This window comes from Orycteropus afer, unplaced genomic scaffold (assembly GCF_000298275.1).
Source record: "Orycteropus afer afer isolate SDZICR_OR568_19922 unplaced genomic scaffold, OryAfe1.0 scaffold00270, whole genome shotgun sequence".
NCBI lineage: Eukaryota > Metazoa > Chordata > Mammalia > Tubulidentata > Orycteropodidae > Orycteropus > Orycteropus afer.
The window spans coordinates 849623-873071 of record NW_006921857.1 but is presented as its reverse complement, the minus strand read 5'-3'; the positions used below and the strand labels follow the sequence as shown (position 1 = coordinate 873071).

The following is a 23449-nucleotide window of genomic DNA, read 5'->3' as shown; positions in this document are numbered from 1 at the left end:
GGTTGCAGGGATGGAGGTTATGCATGGGCTCAGCAACATGGACTCCCACTTACCAAAGCTAATTTGGCTACAGCCACTGCTGAGTGCCCAATCTGTCAGCAGCAGAGACCAACACTGAGTCTGCGATATGGATCCCTTGCTCTGGGTGATCAGCCAGCAACCTGGTGGCAGGTTGATTACATTGGACCACTTCCATCATGGAAAGGACAGCATTTTGTTCTTACTGGAATAGATACTTATTCTGGATATGGATTCACTTTCTCTGCTCGCAATGTTTCTGCCAAAACTACCAACCATGGACTTACAGAATGCCTTATCCACTGTGATGGTATCTCACACAGCATTGCTTCAGATCAAGGGCTCACTTCATACCAAATGAAGTGCAGCAATGGGCCTATGCTCATGGAATTCACTGGTCTTACCATGGATCTCATCATCCTTAAGCAGCTGGCTTGACAGAACAATGGAATGGCCTACTGTAAACACAATTACAGTGCCAGCTAGGTTGCAATAACTTGAAGGGTTGGGGCAATATTCTCCAGGAGACTGTATATGCTCTAAACCAGCATCCAATATATGGTACTATTTCTCCAATAGCCAGGATTCATGGAACCAAGTGGGTGGAAATGGGAGTGGTACCACTCACTATTACCCCTAGTGACCCACTCAAAAAATATTTTCTTCCTGTCCCTGCTACTCTATGCTCTGCAGGTCTGGAGATCGTAGTCCCATCAGGAGGGACACTCCCACCTGGAGACACAATAATTATTATATTAAGTTGGAAATTAAGAATGCCACCCAGCCATTTAGGCTTCCACATGCCTCTGGATCAACACACAAAGAAAGGCATTACTCTACTATCTGGTGTGATAGATCCTGATTACCAAGGGGAAACTGGACTGACATTATATAATGGAATAAAGGAGAATATGTCTGGAATACAGGAGATCCTTTAAGAGGTCTCTCAGTACTACCACGCCTGTGATTAAAGTCAATAAAAAATTATAGCAACCCAATTCTGATGTGACTACTAATGGCCCAGACCCTTCAGGAATGAAGGTTTGGGTCATCCCACCAGATAAAGAACCATGACCAGCTGAGCTGCTTGCTGAGGGCAAGGGAAATACAGAATGGGTGGTGGAAGAAGGTAGTTCTCAACATTAGCCATGACCACGTGACCAGCTGCAGAAACGAGGACTGTGATTGTTATATTTCTTCATTGTATATATGCATCAAATATTTTTGTTTCCTGCTGTTATGAACTGTGAAATGTAAATAAGGTTAATGTGTTTTGCTTGTATGCATGTTAGCGTATCAGGTTAGTTGCAAATATGACTTTATGATTTTCTTTATTTAAAGATTATATGTGGTTAAGAAGATTTGTACAACTGCCCAGTTGACAAGGGGTGGACTGTGATAGCTGAAGCTGTGTGTCAACTTGGCTGGACCACAATGCTGTGTGGTTTAAGCAATTGTGATGAGGGTTGCTCTCATGATGGGATCAGATGTATGTATTTTGAGCAGCTAATCTGTTGAAAGGGTGTGGCCTATTTCCAGTATATTTATGGACATCTTGGAAAAAGAGACACTGTTCTGTGGATCAGGATTCTGTTGTGCTGCCTACTGTCCATGAGTGAACAATCCACCATTCAGTCTGAAGATCTTGGATTTGTCATTCGTTGGAGTCAACAGCCAGTATACTGCCTGCCAACCTTGGGCTCATCTGCCCCTGCAGCTGCATGAGTCAGGAAAAGCCTCCAGCTTGATGCTTGATCCAAGAACTTGGGAACTGGCAGCTTCTATAAGTGTGTGAGGCATTTTCCTAAGACAAATTTCTCTTTCTCTCTTTCCATATATAAGCTTTACTGGTTTTGCTTCTCTAGAGAACCCAGTCTAACACAGAAGAAAATTCCAAAGATTCATGGAAATGATTAGTCCAAACAAATGGTACACCATGGTATCTCAGCCTATATGACTATGAAAACAGAAAACCTAGATGGTCCTCAGCTACCACTGTCAACCACTTGGAGGGAGATCTATGTAGGAGATCCTGGATAGAGTGGAGAACAATGTGGAACAAAACTCAAAATCATTAAATAAAAAGGTCAGTTTTGTTGGTCTGATAGAACCTGATGGAACCACTGAGACCATGGCCCTTATTTGCCCTTCAGGTCTGGAACTGAATCCACTCCTGTGGCTTCTAGCCAAACAAAAGACAGGCATATGAGCTGAACATTTACATTAGGTAGACACACTCCTTGGAGAGATTAATTATGGGAGAATAGAAGGGCTGTGTATGCACAGGGAGACAGCTGAGGGACAGGAGTGCATGTAAGGGAAAAACACAGGGAAGAGGTAACTATGGGGAGAAAGTGGGAAGAAAGCTGTTGCCTTATGAGAAAGTGCAGTCAATGTCATGAGACAAAATGCATGTAAGCTACTGTATGGAAAGTGAATCTGTTCTGTACACTTTCACCCAAATCACAATAGATTTTTCTTAAAACAATTATAAATGGGCAATGAGGAATGTACAAAAGTCTATATAATACAATCCTTGTACCTTAAAAAAAAATAAAGAAGAATATTTCAAAGAGCAACTCAAGAAAACAAAGTCAATTATTATAATGAAATGTGTGAAGACCTGGAGTTTGAAAACTGAAAGGGAAGAACATGCTTGGCATTTCTCAAGCTGAAAGAACTGAAGAAAAAAATTTAAGCCTTGACTTGCAATATTGAAAGATTCTGTGGGCAAAATATTGAATGGTGCAGGAAACACTGAAAGAAGAGGAAAGGAATATACAGAGTCACTGTACAATAATGAATTGGTTGATGTTCATTTCTTTCAGGAGGTTGCATATGATCAAGAACCAATGGGATTGAAGGAAGAAGACCAAGCTGTACTGAAGGATAGGCAAAAAAAAAAAAAAAAGGGGGGGGGGTCCAGGAATTGGCAGAATACCCAATGAGAAGTTTGAAGAAACAAATGCCATGCTAGAGGCACTTACTCATCTATTCCACAAAATCTGGAAGACAGCTACTGGCCAAGTGACTAGAAGAGACCCATATTTGTACCCATTTCAAAAAATATCATTAATATCATTTGCAAGTAAAATTTTGCTGAAGATAATTCAAAAATGGTTGCAGAAGTATATTGTCAAAGAACTTCCCTAAATTCAAGTTTGATTCAGAATAGGATGTGGTATGAGGGATATCATTGCCAATGTCAGATGGATTTTGGCTAAAAGCAAAGAATAACTGAAAGATGCTTACTTGTGTTTATTGGCTATGCAAAGGTGTTTGTATACATAATAACAAATTATAGATAACATTGCAACAGATGTGAGTTCCAGAACACTTAATTGTGCTCATGGGGAATCTGTACATTGACTAGGAAGCTGTCAATCAAACAGAATGAGAAGGTACTACGTTCTTTAAAATCAGGGAGGGTTGTGTGTCAGGGCTGCATCCTTTCATTGTACTTATTCAATCTGTATGCTGAGCAAATAATCTGAGAAGCTGGACTGTATGAAGAAGAATGTGGCATGGGGATTGGAGGAAGACTCATTAACAACGTATGATATGTAGATGACACAAACTTGCTTGCTGAAAGTGAAGATGACTTGAAGCACTTTCTGATGAAATTAAAGACTACAATCTGCAGTATAGATTACACCTCAAGATAAAGAACACAAAAATCCTCATAACTGGACCTATAAGCAGCATCACGAAAAATGGAGAAAAGATTGAAGTTGTTACAGATTTCGTATTACTTGGATCCACAATCAACACAGGAAGAAGCAGTCAAGAAATCAGATACTGTACTGTACTGGGCAAATCTGCTACAAAAGATTTCTTTAAAGTGCTGAAAAGTAAAAATGCTTCTTTGAAGACTAAGTTGCACCTAATCCAAGCCATAATATTTTCATTTTCCTCATATGCATGTGAAAGCTGGACAGTGAATAAGGAATACAGAAGAACAGTTGATTCTTTTGAGTTGTGGTGCTGGCGAAGAAGACCGAAAGTACCATGAACTGCTAGAAGAATGAATAGATCTGTCCTGGAAAAGTGCAGCTGGAATAGTCCTTGGAAGTGAGGATGGCCAGACTTTGTCTCACTAACTTTGGTTATACTGGTATAAGGGGCCATTCCCTGGAGAAGGGTATCATGCTTGTAAAGGTGAGCATCAGCAAAAAAGGGGAAGACCCTAAATGAGATGAATTGACATAATGGCTTCAACGATGGGCTCCAGTATAGCAAGGATTGTGAGGAAAGTGCATGACCAGGCAGTGTTTCATTCTGCTGTTTCTATGACTCAGAGCACTTACAAACAACAAAGCTCAGAAGGTAGGAAGAAATAGGAACTTTATCCATGGTGGACAGGTTTCAATAGAGCTGCTAGACTAAGACAGACTAGGAAGAAACCCCTGGTGATCTACTTCCAAAAATTAGCCAATGAAAATCTTACACATATTATCCAGTAAGGAGCTGATGGTGTAGTGGGTAAGGCATTTGGCTGCTAACCAGAAATGTGGCAGTTCAAACCCATCAGCTGCTCCATGGGAGGAAGATGAGGCAATCTACTTCCAAGAAGATGTACAGCCTTGGAAACCCAATGGGAGTTGGTATTGGTTGGAATCAACTCAGTGGCAGTGCGTGTGGTATTTTTTTTCATTTATGCAACTGAAAGATGAACCCTCTAGGTTGGAAGATACTCAAAACACATGTTGTTGTTGTTGTTGTTATGTGCCATCGAGTCAAACCTGACTCATAGCGACCCCTCCTTGGGTTTCCGAGGCAGTATCACTACAGAAGTAGGATTGCCCAACCTTCCTTCTGAGGAGTGGCTGGTGGGTTTGAACCGCCAGCCCTCTGGTTAGCAGGCAAGTGTCTTATCCACTATGCTACCAGAGCTCCCTCAAAACACATAGTGGTTGCAAAATTCACAAACAGCAGAAGAGAAACTAGATGAATGGGACCTTCTAAAGATTAAATTTTTATATGCTTCCGAAGACTTCTCCAAAAGAGTCAAAAGAGAACCTACAGATTGGGAACAAATATTTGGCAATAACATATCTGACAAGGGACTTATTTCTGGAATTTATAGAAAACTCCAACACCGAAACAACAAAAAAACAAATAATCCAATTAAAAAATGGGCAGAAGACATGAATAGACACTTCACCAAGGAGGATATTCAAGCGGCCAACAAACATATGAAGAAATGCTCATGACCATTAGCTATTAGAGAAATACAAATCAAAACAACAATGAGATACCATCATGCGCCAGCACTAGTAGAAAAGTTCAACAAGACAGAAAATAACAAATGCTGGCAAGGATGCAGAAAGATTGTGACTCTCACACACTGCTTGGTGGGACTATAAAATGATATAACTAATATAGAAAGCAATATGGTGATTCCTTAAAAAGTTGGAATCAGAAATACTATTTGACCCAGCCATTCCATTACTAGGTATATATCCTAAGAAGTGAAAGCCAGGACAAGAACAGATATGTGCACACCCATGTTCCTCACAGCACTATTTTCAATAGCCAAAAGCTGGAAACAATCTAGGTGCCCATCAACCGAGGAATGGATAACCAAACTATGGCACATACACACAATGGAATACTATGCAACCCTAAAGAATAATGTAGAATCAGCAAAATATTGCATAACATGGATGAACTTGGAGGACATTATGCTGAGTAAAATAAGTCAATCACAGAAGGACAAATACTGTATTAGTCCGTTACTGTAAAAAAGTCAAGGAAAGGTTAACATATGGAAGAATTTCCTTCCCTATATTAACCTTTCCTTGACTTTTTTACAATAACAGACTAATACAATCTTTGTTGGTTACTAGGGGTGGGAGGGGGGAGGGAACATTGTTAGATAGGTAGAGACAAGTATTGATTTGGGCGAAGAGAAGGGCAACATACTAAATGTGAGTGATCAACACAGTGGCATTGAGAAAGAGGAAGACATAGAGAGGAGGTACATAGAAGGTACAGGTATATAGTAAAGCTGACAAGGAACAAGGTTGTAGTCACTTCTGGGCCACAGCCAGCTACCCAGAGGGAGCAAATAGTTAGACCTGTGGGCTCGGTACTATAATCACAGGGGGCATCAAGTTCATTTGGCATAACATACTATACAAAAATATTGTACCACTTCCTACTTTGGGAAGTACAACTGGGATCTTAAAAACTTGCAAGTGGCCATCTAGATGCAATGATAAGTGTCTCCTCAACCAGAGCAAAGAAGAGGGAAGAAACCAAAGATTGATGGAAACAATTAGTCCAAGCAACTCTTACACCATGTGATCCTTAGCCTATACTACTATGAGACCAGAAGAACTAGATGGTGCCCAGCTACCACTGTCAACTCCTTGGAGAGGGATCTATGTAGGAGATCCTGGATAGAGTAGGAGAACAATGTAGAACAAAACTCTCAATCTTTAAAAGAAAAAAAAAAAGGACCAGGTTTGCTGGTCTGATTGCACTTGATGGAACCACTGAGACTATGGCCCTTAGCTGACCTTCAGGTCTGGAACTGAACCCACTCCTGTGGCTTCCAGCCACACAAAAGACAGGCCTATGAGCTGAAATTTACATTAGGTAGATAGTCTTCTTGGAGAGATCGATCATGGGAGAATAGAAGGGCTATGTATGCACAGTGAGACAGCTCAGGGGAGGTGCAGGAGTGCATGGGAGGGAAGGACACAGGGAAGAGGTAACTATGGGGAGGAAGTGGGTGGGGAGCTGTTGCATTGTGAGAAATTGCAGTCAATGTCATGAGACAAAGTGTATGTGAGCTGCAGTATGGAAAACGAATATGCTCTGTAAACTTTCACCCAAATCACAATAAAAATCAAAAAAAGAAAACAGTGATGGCATTAGTGGCCTGGAGCATTCTGATATTCATGAAGATGATGCAGGTCCAGGCAATGCTGTATTCTGTTGTACACAGGGTCGTCATGAGTCAGAACTAACTCAACACCAACTAACAACATCTGAGAGTGAAAGTAGGAAGTGAGACTGAGTGTAGCTATAGGTAAATGTATGAATCTATTGACACTCATTGGCTAAATTTCTAAAAAAAAAAGAAACATACCAACCTTCTCACTATCAGATAATCACCTATTTATTTATAGACAACTCTACCGAGATTTTTTTTCTGCCTCCTCTCTTAATCCACTACATCATGCTAACATCCTGAAAAATATTTCAAGAAATTGAAAAAAAAAATGCTAAGTGATGGGGCCAAACTCTTCATCCTGTCTGGGAGAACTCAGCATCTCTCTGGACAGAAATACACGAGGCAAGATGGTCTTCAGTAAATGGACAAAGAGAATTGCTTACATATCAGAGAAAAGGAAAATGATCCCCTGATTCATGGGTGGAAAAAGAACAAAATGAGTTTGACCAGAATCCTTCCATCCTCCATAAAAACTTCTCAAGCTTCAAATTCTACAACTGAATACCCTGAAAGCTAAGTGGATTTTCTGAGAAATTAAGACCTGCAGAAATTTAAAAAAAAAAAAAAAAATTGGAAATGAGGGACAATAAAAAACATAACAAAATATTTTAGAACACAGCTGAAGTCATATTTAGACAGAAACTTGTTGATTTAATAAAATTAGTTGGAAGATATTTGTCCTCCAACTAATCTATAACTTCAATATAATATTGATAAAAATTCCAGTTGATTTTTTCTTTTAGCAATTCAATAAACTTACTCTAAAGTCCATGAATAGTTAAGTCAACTCTGAGAATGAAGAGGAAAGTGAGAAAGGATTTGCCCACTTACATATACTACAAAACAACAGAAATTAATGAACAAAACAAAACAGTATGATATTGATGCAAGAACAGACATTTAGACTACTGGAATAAAACACAGAGCTCAGAAACATACCTATGTGCATATGGGAGTTTAATATACAATAAAGCTGCTTTCACAAATCAGTGGAAAATGACAGATTGAATTACTAGATAGTGTTAGAAAAACGGGCTCACAAATGGAGAAAAATAAAACTAAATCCTTGCTAAGGCCCATATACATAGGTGAATTCCAGATGGATCAAAAATCTAAGTTAAGATAAAAACCATCAAATTAATAGAAAGAAGTATTGGGAAATTTCTTTGTGACCTCAGATGCAGACTAGGACTCCTTAAACAAAAACTCAAAAGCAAAAAGTGGCAATGTAAGGATTTCTGTTCAAGAAAGCACTTTATGCTCGAAGTAAAAAGGCAAATAACAAAATGGGAAAATACTTGTATATTTAAGACTGAAAAGTGTTAATATCTACAATATATAAGGAATTTCAGAAAATAAACAATACAAAAGCAGGAAGACCAAAAAACAGTGGAGAAAACACATTAAACAGCTGTTTACAGAAATATAAATTTAAAAGTCCAATAGGAGTTGAAGAGCTGCTCAAACTCATTAAAAACCAAAAAAAACCGAACTCACTGCCACAGAGTCCATTCCGACAAATAGCCATCCTCATTGGGTTTACAAGGCGATAAATCTTTATGGAAGTAGATTGCCTTGTCTTCCATCTGAAGAGTGGCTGGTGGGGTGGGTTTGAACTGCCAGCTTTCTGGTTAGCAGTCAAATGCTTAGGCACTGCACCACCAGAGCTCCTTTCAAACTCATTCAAAAAAACCTCACTGCCATTGAGTCGAATCTGACTCATAGCAACCCCTCCTTGAGTTTCTGAGGCGGTATCCCTAGGGAAGTAGACTGCCCAGTCTTCCTTCCGAGGAGTGGCTAGTGATCAGAAAAATGCAAATTAAAATGAGATATCACTTTATACCTATTGACCAGAAAATAGAAATCTGAGAACGCCGAATGGTGGCAAGGATATGGGGATGAGAGAATTCCAAGGCTGTGGAGCTGGAGAATGCAGAGTGCACAACCTCTGGTGATTGATTGATCTGGCACTACTCAGGCAAACAAAGAATATGCAGACCCTAGACACCAACACCACCACCCATGTCAATTTCTTATACCATGGTATCTTGTGTGTTGCTGATGCTTGAGCTATGCCATTGGTATTTTAAATACTAGCAGGTTCACCCATGGTGGACAGGTTTCAGCAGAGCTTCCAGACTAAGAGAGACAAAGAAGAAAGGCATGACCATCTACTTCTGAAAATCAGCCAATGAAAACCCTATGGATCACAACAGAACATTGCATTACATAGTGCTAGAAGATTAGCTTTCTAGGTTGGAAGGCATTCAAAATACACAGTGACTGCAACAATGGATTTCAGCATACCGATGATCATGAAGATGGCGCAGGACCAGGCGACATTTTGTTCTGGTGTATGGGGTTACCATGAGTTGGTCCAACTCGACAGCAACTAACCACCACAAGAAATCAACAATTCTGCCCCTCAGGATAATCTCAGGAAAATTCCCACACAAGTCCATAAAGGGATAGGTTTGAGGTTGTTCACTGGTGCTTTGGTGATAGTGCAGGGATGAAGGCAATCGGATGCCATCACTGGGAGAGTGGATGGGTGAACTCTAGGAGATGCAGATGAGAGAGTGTCAGGCAGCAGTGTGAAGCAATGGATTAGATGATAAAGCAACATGGGTAAATCTTAAAAACAGTGCTGAGGGGAAAATGTAGGAAATGGAATGAACTATATAACCAAACTAGTTGTCACTGTGTCAGTCTGACTCATGATGGCCCTATGTGTGTCTGAGTAAAACAATGCACCATACACTTTTCGATGGCTAATTTTTCAGAAGCAGTTTGCCAGGCCTTTCTTCTGAGGTGCTTCTGGGTAGACATGGACCTCCAATCTTTTGGTTACCCACCAACCACATTGACGTTTGTAATACCCAGGGACTCTGAACTTTGTAACACATTATCATTTAAGAATATAAAAAATACATGCACTCAAAATGGCAATACCTAGTTTACATGAAGTCATAATAAAAAGATAAAAAATAAATGAGGATAAAAGGAAAGAAGAAGAAAAAGGAGGGAGGGGAGAAGAGGAAGGAAGGAAGGAAGGGAGACATGGATAACTGAATCCACTGAACTTGCTTTGATTTATTATGTTTGCTAGAGTCAGAAAAGCCCTTCATAATAACACAAATACTTCAAAGACTAAAGAATAAGAGGGTTTTGTTTTTCCTTTTAATTGCCCCACCCTTTATACTTAATATTTGTAAAACTCCAAACAAGTACCACAGATAAATTTGGTGACTGTAAGTTCTTTCAGTCATAGCATACCACCACTTGTAACAAGCCATACTGGATTTTTCTCAGCACTCAACTTTGAGATTTCCACAGATATGAGCTCTCTGGTTATAAATTATTAAACCAACACCAGCAGGTCTTTATCTTGAATAGCACTAATCTGAATTGGAAATAAGTCAACATTATCAGTTTCAGACGTCTTAATTAACATTCTGATACCAATCAGTAACTTGGCTCACTGTTGTTTTAGAAAATATTTATATGAACATTTCTGAAGGCAGTTGATAAAAACTTACAAACTTTAATAGTTTTGTGAAAAAAAAATAAACTCTAGTCTTTTTTATTAAAAGGCCTGTTGGCTGTGCCAATTAAATCACAAAGTCTTGTGCTAAGCATATGGTATGTACTCAGAAATTACTTGTTGACTAGTTGATTAGCTGGTTGATTGGTGTCAGCAATGATCCATCCTCCTATCTGAGAGTTTCCTGTTTGATAGTTTTCAAAATTTATCCAGATGGTATTTAAGATGTATACCCTCAACCTATGCCACCTAGTAAAGGCAGTGGTGGTTCAGCTGTCCTATTCTCACCTTCCACGTGGGAGACATGGGTTCAGTTCCTGACCAAGGCATGCCAAGCACAGCCACTACCCATCTGTCAGTGGGGCTTGTGTGTTTCAATGATGCTGAATAGATTTCAGTAGAGCTTCCAGACTAAGGCAGACTAGGAAGAAAGGCCTGTCTATCTACTTCCAAAAATAAACCAATGAAAACCCTATAGATCACAACAGTCTGGGATCACCAGAAATCACAGTTCAGCTGGATTGCAGCTAACAGCAATGCCAACTGCTAAGCAGTCTTCTTTTCTGTTCTTCCTCTAGCTTTCTTCACTCTACCTCTAAGCCCTGGTAGATTCCTAGCCTTCACTGCCTCAGGCTCACACTAACTATGCCCCCTTTTTCCTACACCACTTCCATAGCAAAACTTTCATTCTCATCCCAGGTACTGCTGAGGCTAGGTAGCAGGCCAATGTCACTGCTTTTTTATCAGTAACAGTAACTAGTCTCCTTAGGGATTTAAAGGGTAAATGTCTTTAGGCCTTTGGATTAGTGCAAATTTGACATCTGTTGACCTTTAGAGAATATATTTGGCTTAATTGAGTAGCAAAGTGATGCTGGCAGGGGAAAAAAAACTAATGAAAATGCTCAGGCAAATGGCAGCCTGGCCTTTCTTTTCTTGTTCGTACCCAAATCCACACAACAGTCACCTGTGACTCATCTGTCCTCAGCAGATTTCTCACACCATCAGAGCTGATGGATCTCTGCACAGCTGTAAGCAAGCAGCTGCCAGGGGCTATTCCTCTTCCTCAGGACAAGTGGATTTGTTAAGTCCCAGAGATCACCTCATTTTTGCCGTTGCCCTGCTCAGTGAACAAAATGAGGACAATAACTCAAGAAAGTTTTATGGGGCTGCACATTTTTATTGATTTAGTGGACTTATATATATAAAAAAATCATCCAGGGCTTTCGATAGGCGTGACCGTTGCAGTAAATGCAATTCAAACCTTTCATTCACCGTCAGGATGCCTGCTTACAGATCTGACAATGTCTACAAGGGTAGCCGGCTCATTTAAAGATTGACAGGAAGGCAAGGAGAAAGAGAAAGAAAAGTAAGAGGGGAAAGATGATGAGAAGGAGAACAGAGAAAAATGGGCCGCAGTGCATCATAAGTGCACGTTATAGTGATGCAGTAGTGGTTAAGAGCCAGAAAACCTAGGCTCAGATTCCCACTCTGCTACTTATTAGCCATGTGTGACCTTAGACAAGTTTTTTAACCTCTCTGTTTCCTCAAATAAGGATGATAATAATGCCTACCTCATGAAATTGTAGGAGCTCTGGTAGCATAGTGCCTAAGGCACTTGACTGATAACCAGAAGGCTGGTGGTTCACACCCACCAGCCACTCCTCGAAGGAAGGTTGGGCAATCTACTTCCATAGTGATACTGCCTCAGAAACCCAAGAAGGGGATCTCTATGAGATGGGGCCGACTTGACAGCACATAACAACAACAACAACAACATGAAATTGTTGTAAGGATTAAACACCCAACATTCACATAGTACTTACTCTGTGCCAGCCACTGTTTGAAGTGCTTTGCATATATTAACCCAATCCTCTCTTCTGAATTGGGTGTGTCTTTCTTTCTTACTGATAATGTAACACATTACCACAGGTTTAGTACCTTAAAACAACACAAATTTATTATGTTGCAGTTCTGGAGGTCAGAAGTCCTAAAATCCAAAGGTTTTTACAGGGCTGTGTTCCTTCCTCCATTTGTTTTCTTCATGGCCTCTTTCTTGCATCACTTCCCCTGTTACTCAGAGCTCTGCTTCCATTCTCACATCTCCTCCTCTGATTCTGACCCTCCTTTTCTTCCTCATGTAAGGATCATTGCTCTTACATTGGACCCACCTCCATAATCTCCCCATCCCCAAATCCTTCATTTCATCACATCTGCAAAGCCCTTTTGTTGTATGTTACCTATATAAGGTAACATAATCACACGTTCTGGGGATTAGGACATGAACCTCTTTGAGGCCTATTATTCAGTCTACCATGTGCATTATCCCCATTTTTATAAAAGGGTAACTATCACAGAGGGAGGTTAAGTAACTTGCCCAAAGTTACACTTTTCTCCCACACTGTCCTGCCTCTCTAATGGGTTAATGTCTATAATGCACTTGGTGTAGTGCCTGACATAAGGAAGTACTATGCTGGTTTGTTGTTGTTAGCTGCCATTGAGTCAGCTGCAACTCATAGTGACCCTATATACAGCAGAATGAAACACTGCCTGGTCCTTTTATTGTTATGGCTTCTTATTGTTTGCTGCCATAGAATCAGCCCCTGACTCATGACCACCTGATGCACATGGAAGGAAATGCTGTCCCCAGGATTGGTGTGGACAGGACCATTGTGATCCACAGGGTTTTCACTGGCTGATTTTCAAATCAAGTAAAAGCCCTTTCTCTATAGTCCATCTTAATCTGGAAAATGCACTGAAACCTTCCAGCATCATAGCAACACGTAAGCCTCCACCGATGGGTAAGTGGTGAGTGTGAATGAGGTGCATTGGCTGGGAATACAACCTGAGTCTCTCACATAGAAGGAGAGAATTGTACCATTGAACCACCACTGCCCCCATGTTATTATAGCACTGAATGTTAAAAGCAGAACAGATAATTACTGTTTCAGCTTTAACTCAGTGGCACCAACACCAAAGGTGGGTCTGCCCTTGGCTCGTATGAGAATCTCTTTGTTTTTATGCATATTCCAAAGGAATTGACTGATGGAGAGTTTGGGATTTGGAGAAAAGAAAGGGATATATACCTAGTGTTATCCTTATGGCTGGAGATCTTGAGCAAGCAGCCCTAGCCTCACTGCCTTCATCTGTAGGATGATGCTATAATGTGCATCCTGACCTATCAAACCATTCGAACAATTTAAGGTGGTCCTGCCTGTAAAATGAGTAGTTCAGCTGCTAACCAAAAGGTTGGTGGTTCAAGTCTAGCCAGGGGTACCTTGGAAGAAAGGCCTGGCAATCTATTTCCAAAAATTCAGCCATTGAAAAAACATTGTTCAGTTTTTGTAGCTATTCACCTATTTGTTGAGGAAAAGAAATGTGGATTATAATTGTTTCAATTTGAATTAAAGAGAGATAGTAGCAAAGGAAAAGATGCTTGGACATCAGAAGCCCCACACTCACCGCTACAGATCCCCCGCCTGTTGTAGAAGCCTTCACCACAGCTGCTCTCACAGCCACCCTCTCTCAGCACTTGGAGGGCATCTCTGCAGGCCAAGCAGTTCTTCTCTGCAGGACCCCAGCATGTGGCACAGGACTCGTGGCACACTGCAGGCAAACACAAAGTCAGTGAACAACTCACAGTCCAACGGACTGGTGCTAACTGTTCTTTCAGAGGTTTTATAATCACAAGGAAGATGTTGGCTCTTTGGTTCCTAAACTGTGATGCACGAATGTGCACCTCAGGAGAAACATATCCTCTTCCCTTTCCCCCTGAAAGAAACAAACTTTGATTGACCAGAAGTACAACTGTGGTAAATTATCGCTAAGATATTTGAAACAGGAAATCAGAGGCTTTTGAGTAATATGAATCACAGGGAAGGAAGTAATAGTTTTTCTAGACAGAGATTGACTGTCTAACGAAATTTAGATGGCCCTCCATCACCTGGCCTTTTGTAATCACACAACAAAGTACCAACGGGATAACCACTTCTCACCTCTAACACCATCATGAATAAACTCTCTTTGATTAGAATTTTTAAGGGCCTGGTCCACTTTCTGTTTATTGCTCATTGCCTCCATTTCTGTTTGTATCTGTCCCTCCTCATCTCCCCTTCTTATATCCACACCCACAACTCCTGTAGCCTCCCTCAGTCTTTCAGTTTCCTCTCCATTCGTATCTGCTATACATATATCTTGAGTAACTTGAACCTATAATTTCTATCAGTCCTTTGGTTCCTAACTACATTTTGGTGCTAAGCAAAAACCAGCTGCCATCAAGTTGATTGTGACGTATCAGGATCCTATGTACGCTGAGTAGAACTTCACTACATACATTTTCATGGTTGTGACCTTTGGGAAACAGATTATCAGTCCTTTCTTCCAAAGTACCTGTGGGTGGCTTCAAACTGCCATCCTGTCAATAGCCCAGCATTTAACTGTTTTAGCCACCCAGAGACTCCATTCCTTTAATAAAATTTCCTCCTCTTCCAGAATTTGTTTCTTATTACTGCTCATGCTTGCTCTTCACCTTAGGAAAGACAGGCATATTCTGAATGATTTGATCATTTCATTTGGTTAGCTGTCTGCATGGCTAACCACACCTATGCTTTTGTCAATGCATCCTGGTTTTATAAATGTTTGCTCCACAGTGGAGTACAATCTATTTTAAAGAGGTGTGGATTCTGATCAAAATTGGGAGAATGGCTTTTGTACTTGGCAAGCGGCTTGGTAACCATTAACTTAGTAATTTAATTAGGTATCACTTTGAAGGCAAAAAAAAAGGATACCTACACTGCAAATCTCAAGACATATTTCTCTCTCCTTTCAGTTCTAAACTGCACAGAAAAGCCTTAATTTCAGACACTGTTTCTCTCCAACAAATTTAGAGATAATTACTAATTGTGTTAAGTGCTGGGAAGGGTTCTGTGACAAAGAAAAACAGTTATGGGGACCAACTTCAGATAAATCTAAAGGATAAGAGGAGGCCATCCAAGGAGAGAGTCAGAAAAGAGAACAAGCAAAGTCCTTGAGAAAGGAAGGGGCTTTTAGGACCCAGTGGGACCCAGTATCATGATTCATGGTTGAAAATGTAGACCTTGGAGCCATAGAAAGAAGTTAGGATTTTATTCTAGATGTAATGTGAAAACATAAAAACCGTTTAAGAGATGTTACAGATTGAATTTGTCCTCCTAAAATATGTGTTGGAATTCTAACCCCTATATCTGTAGAAGGAGCCCTGATGGTACAGTGATTAACTGCTCAGCTGTTAAATAAAAGGTCAGTGGTTAGAACCCACCAGTTCCTCTATAGGAGAAAGATGTGGCAGTCTGTTTCTATAAAGATTACAGCCTTGGAAACCCTAGAGAGCAGTTCTACTCTCTCCTATAGGGTTGTTATGAGTCAAAACTTTTTTTTTTGGTTTAGACCTATGGATGGAATCCCGTTTCGGAATAGAGTTTTTATTATTATTATTATGTTATTGAGGTCATATTAGTGTAGGGCATGTATTAAACCTATTCACTTTGGAGATATAAAAGGAGCAGATTAGGCACAGAGAAGCAAGCACTAATGGGGAAAGACAGATGCCTTGTAGAGAGCCCCAAGGAATGCTGAGAAGAATGCTAGAGAAGCTGAGACAAGACTTTACCCCCAGAGCACAGAAAGACAACCTTCCTCTAGAGCCAGTGTCTGAATTTGGCTCCTACCCTCCTGAACTGTGAGAAAATAAATTTCTGTTCATTAAAGACACGCACTTGTGTTATTTTTGTTACAGCAGCACTAGGAACCTAAGATAGGATGGCACACACAGGATTCACCCAGCCACAATGGCTCTGAGTCCTTCCTTATCCCCTGTAATACTGTTCACACTTCACAGGCATAAATTGTCACTGTGTCTGTGAGGCTTTGCTGAACTTGTCAAAACACAGTTAGTTACTCCTTCCTCTAAGTTCTCGCAGCATTTTGTACATGCCTTTCTGAAGATATTTACCCTACTGTTCTAATTATTTGGTTACAAATCCATCTCCTTCAACAGAATATAATACCTTCCAGGATTGCTGTTGCTGTAGGCTGTCATTGAGTCAGCCTTTGACTTATGGAGAATTCATAATATGATCAAGCTATTGTGATTCATAGGGGTTTCTTCAGCTGATTTTTCAGAAATAGATCACCAGGCTTTTCTTCCTAGTCTATCTGGAAGCTATGCTAAAACCCACTTTGTATCTCAGCAACATGCAAGTCTACTCTAACAGATGGGTGGTGGCTGTGATTTGAGGTGCACTGGCTGGTAATTGAACCTGGGTCTCCTCATGAACTATCACTGCCCTCAACATGTTGCAGTCACCTTAAACCCCCAATCCACTACTTGTTTATCAGTGTGTCATACTGTAGTGGCTTGCTGTGATGAGGGAAGGTATGCTACTGCTATTTTAAATACCAGCAGGGTCGCACATGGTAGACAGGTTTCAGTAGAGCTTCCAGACTAAGACTAGGAAGAGGGAAGTAGTGGCCAGGTCCTCTTCTGAAATAATCAGCCTCAACGATGTGGATGGAATAAGTTTTTGGAACCTTAATTTGCTGATGTGGCATGACTCATACTGAGAAGAAACAGCTGCAAACATCCATTAATAACCAGAGCACAGAATGTATGAAGTATGCATGGAGGAAAACTAGAAGTTGTCAAAAATGAAATGGAATGCATACGATTGGTATCCTAGGCATTAGTGAGCTGGAGTGGACTGGTATTGGTCATTTTGAATCAGACAATCACATGGTCCACTATTCTGGGAATGACAAACTGAAGAGGACAGGCATTTTATTTGTTGTCAAAAAGAATATTTCAAGATCTATCCTAAAGTATATTTCTGTCAATGATTGGATAATATGAATACACCTATAAGGAAGACCAATTGATACTGCTATTATTCAAATTTCCACATGAACCACCAAAGCTGAATATGAAGAAATTGAAGATTTTTACCAATGTCTGCAGTTTGAAACTGACCAAACATGCAATCAAGATTGTAAGATAATTACTGGTGATTGGAATGCAGAAGTTGGAAACAGAAGAAGCATCAGTACTTGGAAAATATGGCCTCAGTGACAGAAAGAACACCAGAGATCATATGACAGAATTTTGTGAGACTAGTGACTTATTAGGAGCTCTGGTAGCATAGTGCCTAAGGCACTTGACTGCTAACCAGAAGGCTGGTGGTTCAAACCCACCAGCCACTCTTTGGAAGGAATGTTGGGCAATCTACTTCTGTAGTGATACCTCCTCGGAAACCCAAGGAGGGGTTGCTATGAATTGGGGCCGACTCGATGGCACATGACAACAACAACAGTGAATTATTTGTTGTAAAAACATTTTTTCAACAATATAAATGCCAACTATACACATAGACCTCACCAGGTGGAATACACAGGAATCAGTTCGAGTATGTATCTGTGGAAAAAAGACAAGGGAGAAGTTCAATATCATCAGTCAAAACAAGGCCAGGGGCCAAATTTGGAATAGACCATCAACTGCATATATGCAAGTTTAGCTGAAGTTGAAGAAAATTAAAACAAGTCCATGAAAGGCAAAATATGACTTTGGGTATTTCCCACCTGAACTTAGAGATCACCTGAAGAACAGATATGATGCACTAAACACCAATGACCTAAGACCAGATGATTTGTGGGATAATATCAAGGACATCATCCATGAATAAAGCAAATGGTCTTTAAAAGGACAGGAAAGGAAGAGAAAACCAAAATGGATGTCTGAAGAGACTCTGAAATTTGCTCTGGAATGGAGGTTAACTAAAGCAAACTGAAGAAATAATGAAGTAAAAGAGATGAACAGAAGATTTCAAAGTGCAGCTCGAGAAGACAAAGTAAAATATTATAATGAGTATATAATAATATATAATAAATATTATAATGTGGAAAGATCTAGAGTTAGAAAACCAAAAGGGAAGAACATGCTTGGCATTTCTCAAGTTGAAAGAATCAAAGGAAAAATTCAAGCCTCAAGTTGCAATACTGAAGGATCTATGGGCATAATACTGAATGATGCAGGAAGCATCAAAAGAAGATAGAAGGAATACAGAGTGACTGTACGAAACAGAATTGGTCAACATTTACTTACTTCAGGAGGAAGCATATGATCAAGAACCAATGATACTGAAAGAAGAAATCCAAGCTGTACTGAAGAAATTGGTGAAAAACAAGGCTCCAGGGACTGAAGGAATACCCACTGAAATGTTTCAACAAACAGATACAGCACTGGAGGCACACATTCATTTTTGCAAAGAAATATGGAAGACAGTTACCTGGCCAACTGACTGGAAGAAATCAATATCTGTGCCCATTCCAGAGAAAGGTGAACCAATAGGATGTAGGAATTATCAAATGATATCATAAATAATCAGACACAAGTAAAATTTTGAAGATAATTCAAAAATGGTTGGAGCAGTATATGGATGAGGAACTGCCAAAACTTCAAGCCAGATTCAGAAAAGGACATGGAAAGAGGGATATCTTACTGAAGATAATTCAAAAACGGCTGCGGCAGTATACTGACAGAGAAATTCCAGAGGTGCAAGCTGGATTCAGAAGAGGACGTGGAACAAGGGATATCATAGCTGTTGTCAGATGGATCTTGGCTGAATGCAAAGAATACCAGAAAGATGTTTATTTGTGTTTTATTGACTATGCAAAAGCACTCAACTGTGTGGATCCTACACATTATGGACAACATTATTAAGGGAATTCCAGAATACTTAATTGTGCTCATGAGGAACCGGTACTTAGACCAAGAGAGAGTTGTTCAAATACGACAACGGAATACTGCATGGTTTAAAATCAGGAAAGGTGTGCATCAATGTTGCATGTTTTCACCATATTTATTCAATTTGTTTGCTGAACAAATAATCCGAGAAGCTGAACATTATGAAGAATGTGGTATCAGGATCAGAGGAAGACTCATTAACAACCTACAATACACAGATGACACAAGCTGGCTTGCTAAAAGTGAAGAGGACTTGAAGCACTTACTAATGAAAATCAAACACTACAGCCATCAGTATGATTATACCTCAACATAACGAAAACAAAAATTTCACAACTGGACCAATAAGCAACATCACAATAAATGGAGAAAAGATTGAGGTTGTCAAGGATTTCATTTTACTTGGATCTGTAGTCAATACTCATGGAAACAGCAGTAAAGAGATCACACAACATATTTCATTGGGAAAACTACTGTAAAAGACCTCTTTAAAGTGTTGAAGAGTAAAGATTTCACTTTGAAGACTATGGTACCACCCGACACAAGCCATGTAATTTTTAATGGCCTCATATGCATGTGAGAGCTGGACAATGAATAAGGAAGACTGAAGAGCTGATACATCTTAATTATGGTGTTGGCAAAGAATGTTGAATGTACAATGGACTGCTAGAAGAACAAACATATTTGTCTTAAAGCAAGTACAGCTGGAATGCACCTTGGAAGTGAGAACAGCCAGACTTCATTTCTCATACTTTGGGCATGTTGTCAGGAGGGATCAGTCCCTGAGGAAAGATATAATGCTTAGTAAACTAGAGCGTCAGCAAAAGAGAAGACCCTCCATGAGATGGATTGACCCAGTGGCTGTGACCATGGTCTCAAGCATGATAACAACTGTGAGGATAGTACAGGACCAGGCAGTGTTTCATCCTTTGTACATGGGGTCACTATGAGTCAGAATCAACCTGATGGCACCTACCAACAACTACAAAAACAACAAATTCCCAATGCCTGGTATCTGGTATGTAGTCAGTTCTTCGCTTGTTTAATGCATGCTGAATGAATGTACTGCATATTTATTATTGTCAGGAATAATTCATCCAATTAGTTATCTTCAGTTATGGGAACAACTAGCCAGGAGGTCATAGTCTTAAGATATTTGTTGTTGTTGTTGTTGTTTGCCGTCGAGTCGGCCCTGACTCATAGCGACCCCTCCTTGGGTTTCCGAGGCAGTATCACTACGGAAGTAGGATTGCCCAACCTTCCTTCCAAGGAGTGGTTATACCCTACAAATTGTACTTAGCAAATGGTGGAGCCCAGATCTGTTTATAGTGATAAATACTTATGCTGCAATTATATAAAGTTACAAATGTGATGCTGGTCTCTCTCTTTTTCCTTTGTAGGACACAGGAGTGGCTTGTTCCAAGGCCACACAAAACAACAGCAAGATTTCTATTTCAATATGGGACTATGCTGAGTTGTCATTTCTTACGATGACATATTCCCACTGCGTTTTGCAATTGATTTCTAATTTCTAACACTGAACATATGCTACTGGAAATTATCTCTTCTTGCAGGCTTATTCTACATGTGGCTTTATTACATTTGGGCTATTATGAAAAATAAAAGGTCACTCCCTGACTGTTCACCATAATTTCTTTTAGTGATACATTTCAGATTACTTAGAATTTGAATTGAATATTGTGAAAATTGTGGCAATAAATTAAAAAGAGGTGCAGCAAAGGAAAGCCATCTTTTTATCGCACATAACTTATTTGGAAAGGTCCCTGACTTTCCTGGAGTGTAATAAGACATGTGTTGTCTTGCTGAGCAATTCACATAAAAAATTAAAAGGAACAAATTACCTTTCTTTTGGCAACTTTATATTGAAACCCTACTCTAAAAACAAGAAATTTCTTTTTGCAGTGGTAATTTACAAATAGAAGATTGTGTTCAATTTTTTCTAACTGTGCTTCTCTAAGAACACAATGGAGCCCATTACCAGTTAAAAGTGTTAAAAGCACTTCTTACAGAAGTGCTTCCCAGACTCCAAGCAGCAGATACATGTGGGATCTGCTTTCAGAACAAATCAAGCTCTAAGGGAAGGGGAAGAGGTCTTAGTTCCCTGCCTTGTCCATAGTCTCTTAGGAGTCAGTTTCTCTGTCATTCCCAAGGAATTACTTCATTGACTCAGTGTTGTAGTTATGTGCCGTAGAGTCAGATCTGACTCATAGCGACCCCTCTTTGGGTTTCCAAGGCAGTATCACTACAGAAGTAGATTGCCCCATCTTCCTTCCAAGGAGTGGCTGGTGGGTTTGAACTGCCAGCCTTCTGGTTAACAGTCAAGTGCCTTAGGCACTATGCTACCAGAGCTCCTCATTGACTCAATAGGTCCCCTTAATCAGTGAGTCTGCAGTTCAAATTTTCAAATTGCCAAAAAGTTCTCACTTGTAATTATGCTGAAACAGGAGTCCTTGGATGGGACAAATGGCTAACTCACTTGGCTGCTAACCCAACAACTGGAGGTTGAAGTCTACCTGGAACTGCATCGAAAGAAAGGCTTGATGATCTACTTCAGAAAATCAGCCACTGATAAATTGTGTGGGACATAGTTCTACTCTGACAGATATGGGGTCACCATGATTCATAATCAATAGTAACTATTTAAAAATAACAACAACAAAAAGAAAACAACAGCTCAAACTTCAGGCATAAGCAGGTGTATCATATACATGTCAGATTTCTTCATTTTGTTTCTTATCCACTTTGTGGCAACTGCCAGCTTTCATTCTCATCTCATAAATGACTACAAAGTACTTGCCAACTTTTAAAGTATTGTCAGGAGACAGTGGGTAAATTTCCAATAAGAAGCTCTTGTTGATGAAAAATGTTTCTATCTTAAACTCAACTTCACTGTTCCTTGGTTTCCTAATATGTAAAGTGGGAATAATAATATTTGTTTTGCTTAATTCTTGATGCTATGGTGAGATGATAAATTTGTGAAAGCAAAGAATGTGGCATGTGATCATATGAGCTGCATACCCTAGGAGATCTAGCAAATCTTGTTTTAAATTGAGTCAAAAGCAAAGCTGTTATAAAGGGAACAAAGTGAAGTGCAACATGAGACAGTCGAGGAAAGGATAGGAAAGACTACGAGAAGATGGGTTCATTCTGAAATGGAGGAAGGGAAAGTAAAAGAGACCTCAGGGATTGTGTGAGTTCTATAAACCAGCTCCAGCCTTTCCCAGAGGCCTCACACTCTCAAGCTATTTTCTTGCAATCTCTACAAAACAACGAATGCTGTTTGGAAGTGATTAGAAATAGCTGCAGAAGCTCACAGAGAAGCCAAGATGCCTGGTTCATCACAGCCCCAGATAAGGCCAAGGTTTCTCAGCCTTTGTAAGAAGTGCAAACTCCAGAACAAGTGAAGAGGTTCATCTGAGCAAGCCCCACTTTTAATCCTTCTACTCATTCTCTTGCCTACGACCACGCTGGATCTCCACCCTCAAGCTGCTGCCTCCTGCCAACTGAAGGCTTGACATCCCAAAATGAGAATACTGGGGCTCCCGATATTCTGTACTTGTGGGAGTCCATAACAGAAGAAATACAAATACAAACTTCAGCCTCATGGATAGTCAGAGATATGCAAATTAAACAGGAGAACAGCAACTAGATTTAACAGATGAGATGAACACATAGTAACATGTATGGATTTTAGAAACACTGCTTGGTTAAAAAAAAAAGTAAAGAAAAAATAAAATATCCACTCACTGAGGGCTATGAATATATAAAATACACACACATAAAACAACAAGAGTACACACATACAAAATAATACGTATTAAATGTATTGGAATAGTTATTTAAGGCAGGGATCTAGAGACAAAGGGAGAATAGGACAAGGGAACAACAGGGATAGATAGAAACATGGATGGGTGGATGGATGGATGGGTGGGTGGTATATGAATGGCCAGGCAGATAGATGGAAGGAAGGAAAGGAGGGAGGGAGGGAGGAAGGGAGGGAAAATGGAGAGAGAGAAACAGAGAAAGAAAAAAATTGGCCCAGGCCAATGATGAAAATGGTCCATGAATTGGCAGATAGGATTAACTCAATCCTCTTCATGTGAGTCCCAAAAAGCAAGTAGAAGAAAAAAAA

The 23449-nt window shown here is 40.0% G+C and overlaps 1 protein-coding gene across 1 annotated transcript in view; it reads right to left on the bottom strand.

Annotated features, from left to right (window-relative positions):
* Positions 1-23449, bottom strand: part of FRAS1 (Fraser extracellular matrix complex subunit 1) — a 541721-nt gene that overhangs the window by 451561 nt on the left and 66711 nt on the right. The window contains exon 14 of the mRNA XM_007950381.1: positions 13986-14129. Coding sequence (XP_007948572.1) covers positions 13986-14129 — 144 coding nt within the window. The remainder of the gene's footprint in view (positions 1-13985; positions 14130-23449) is intronic.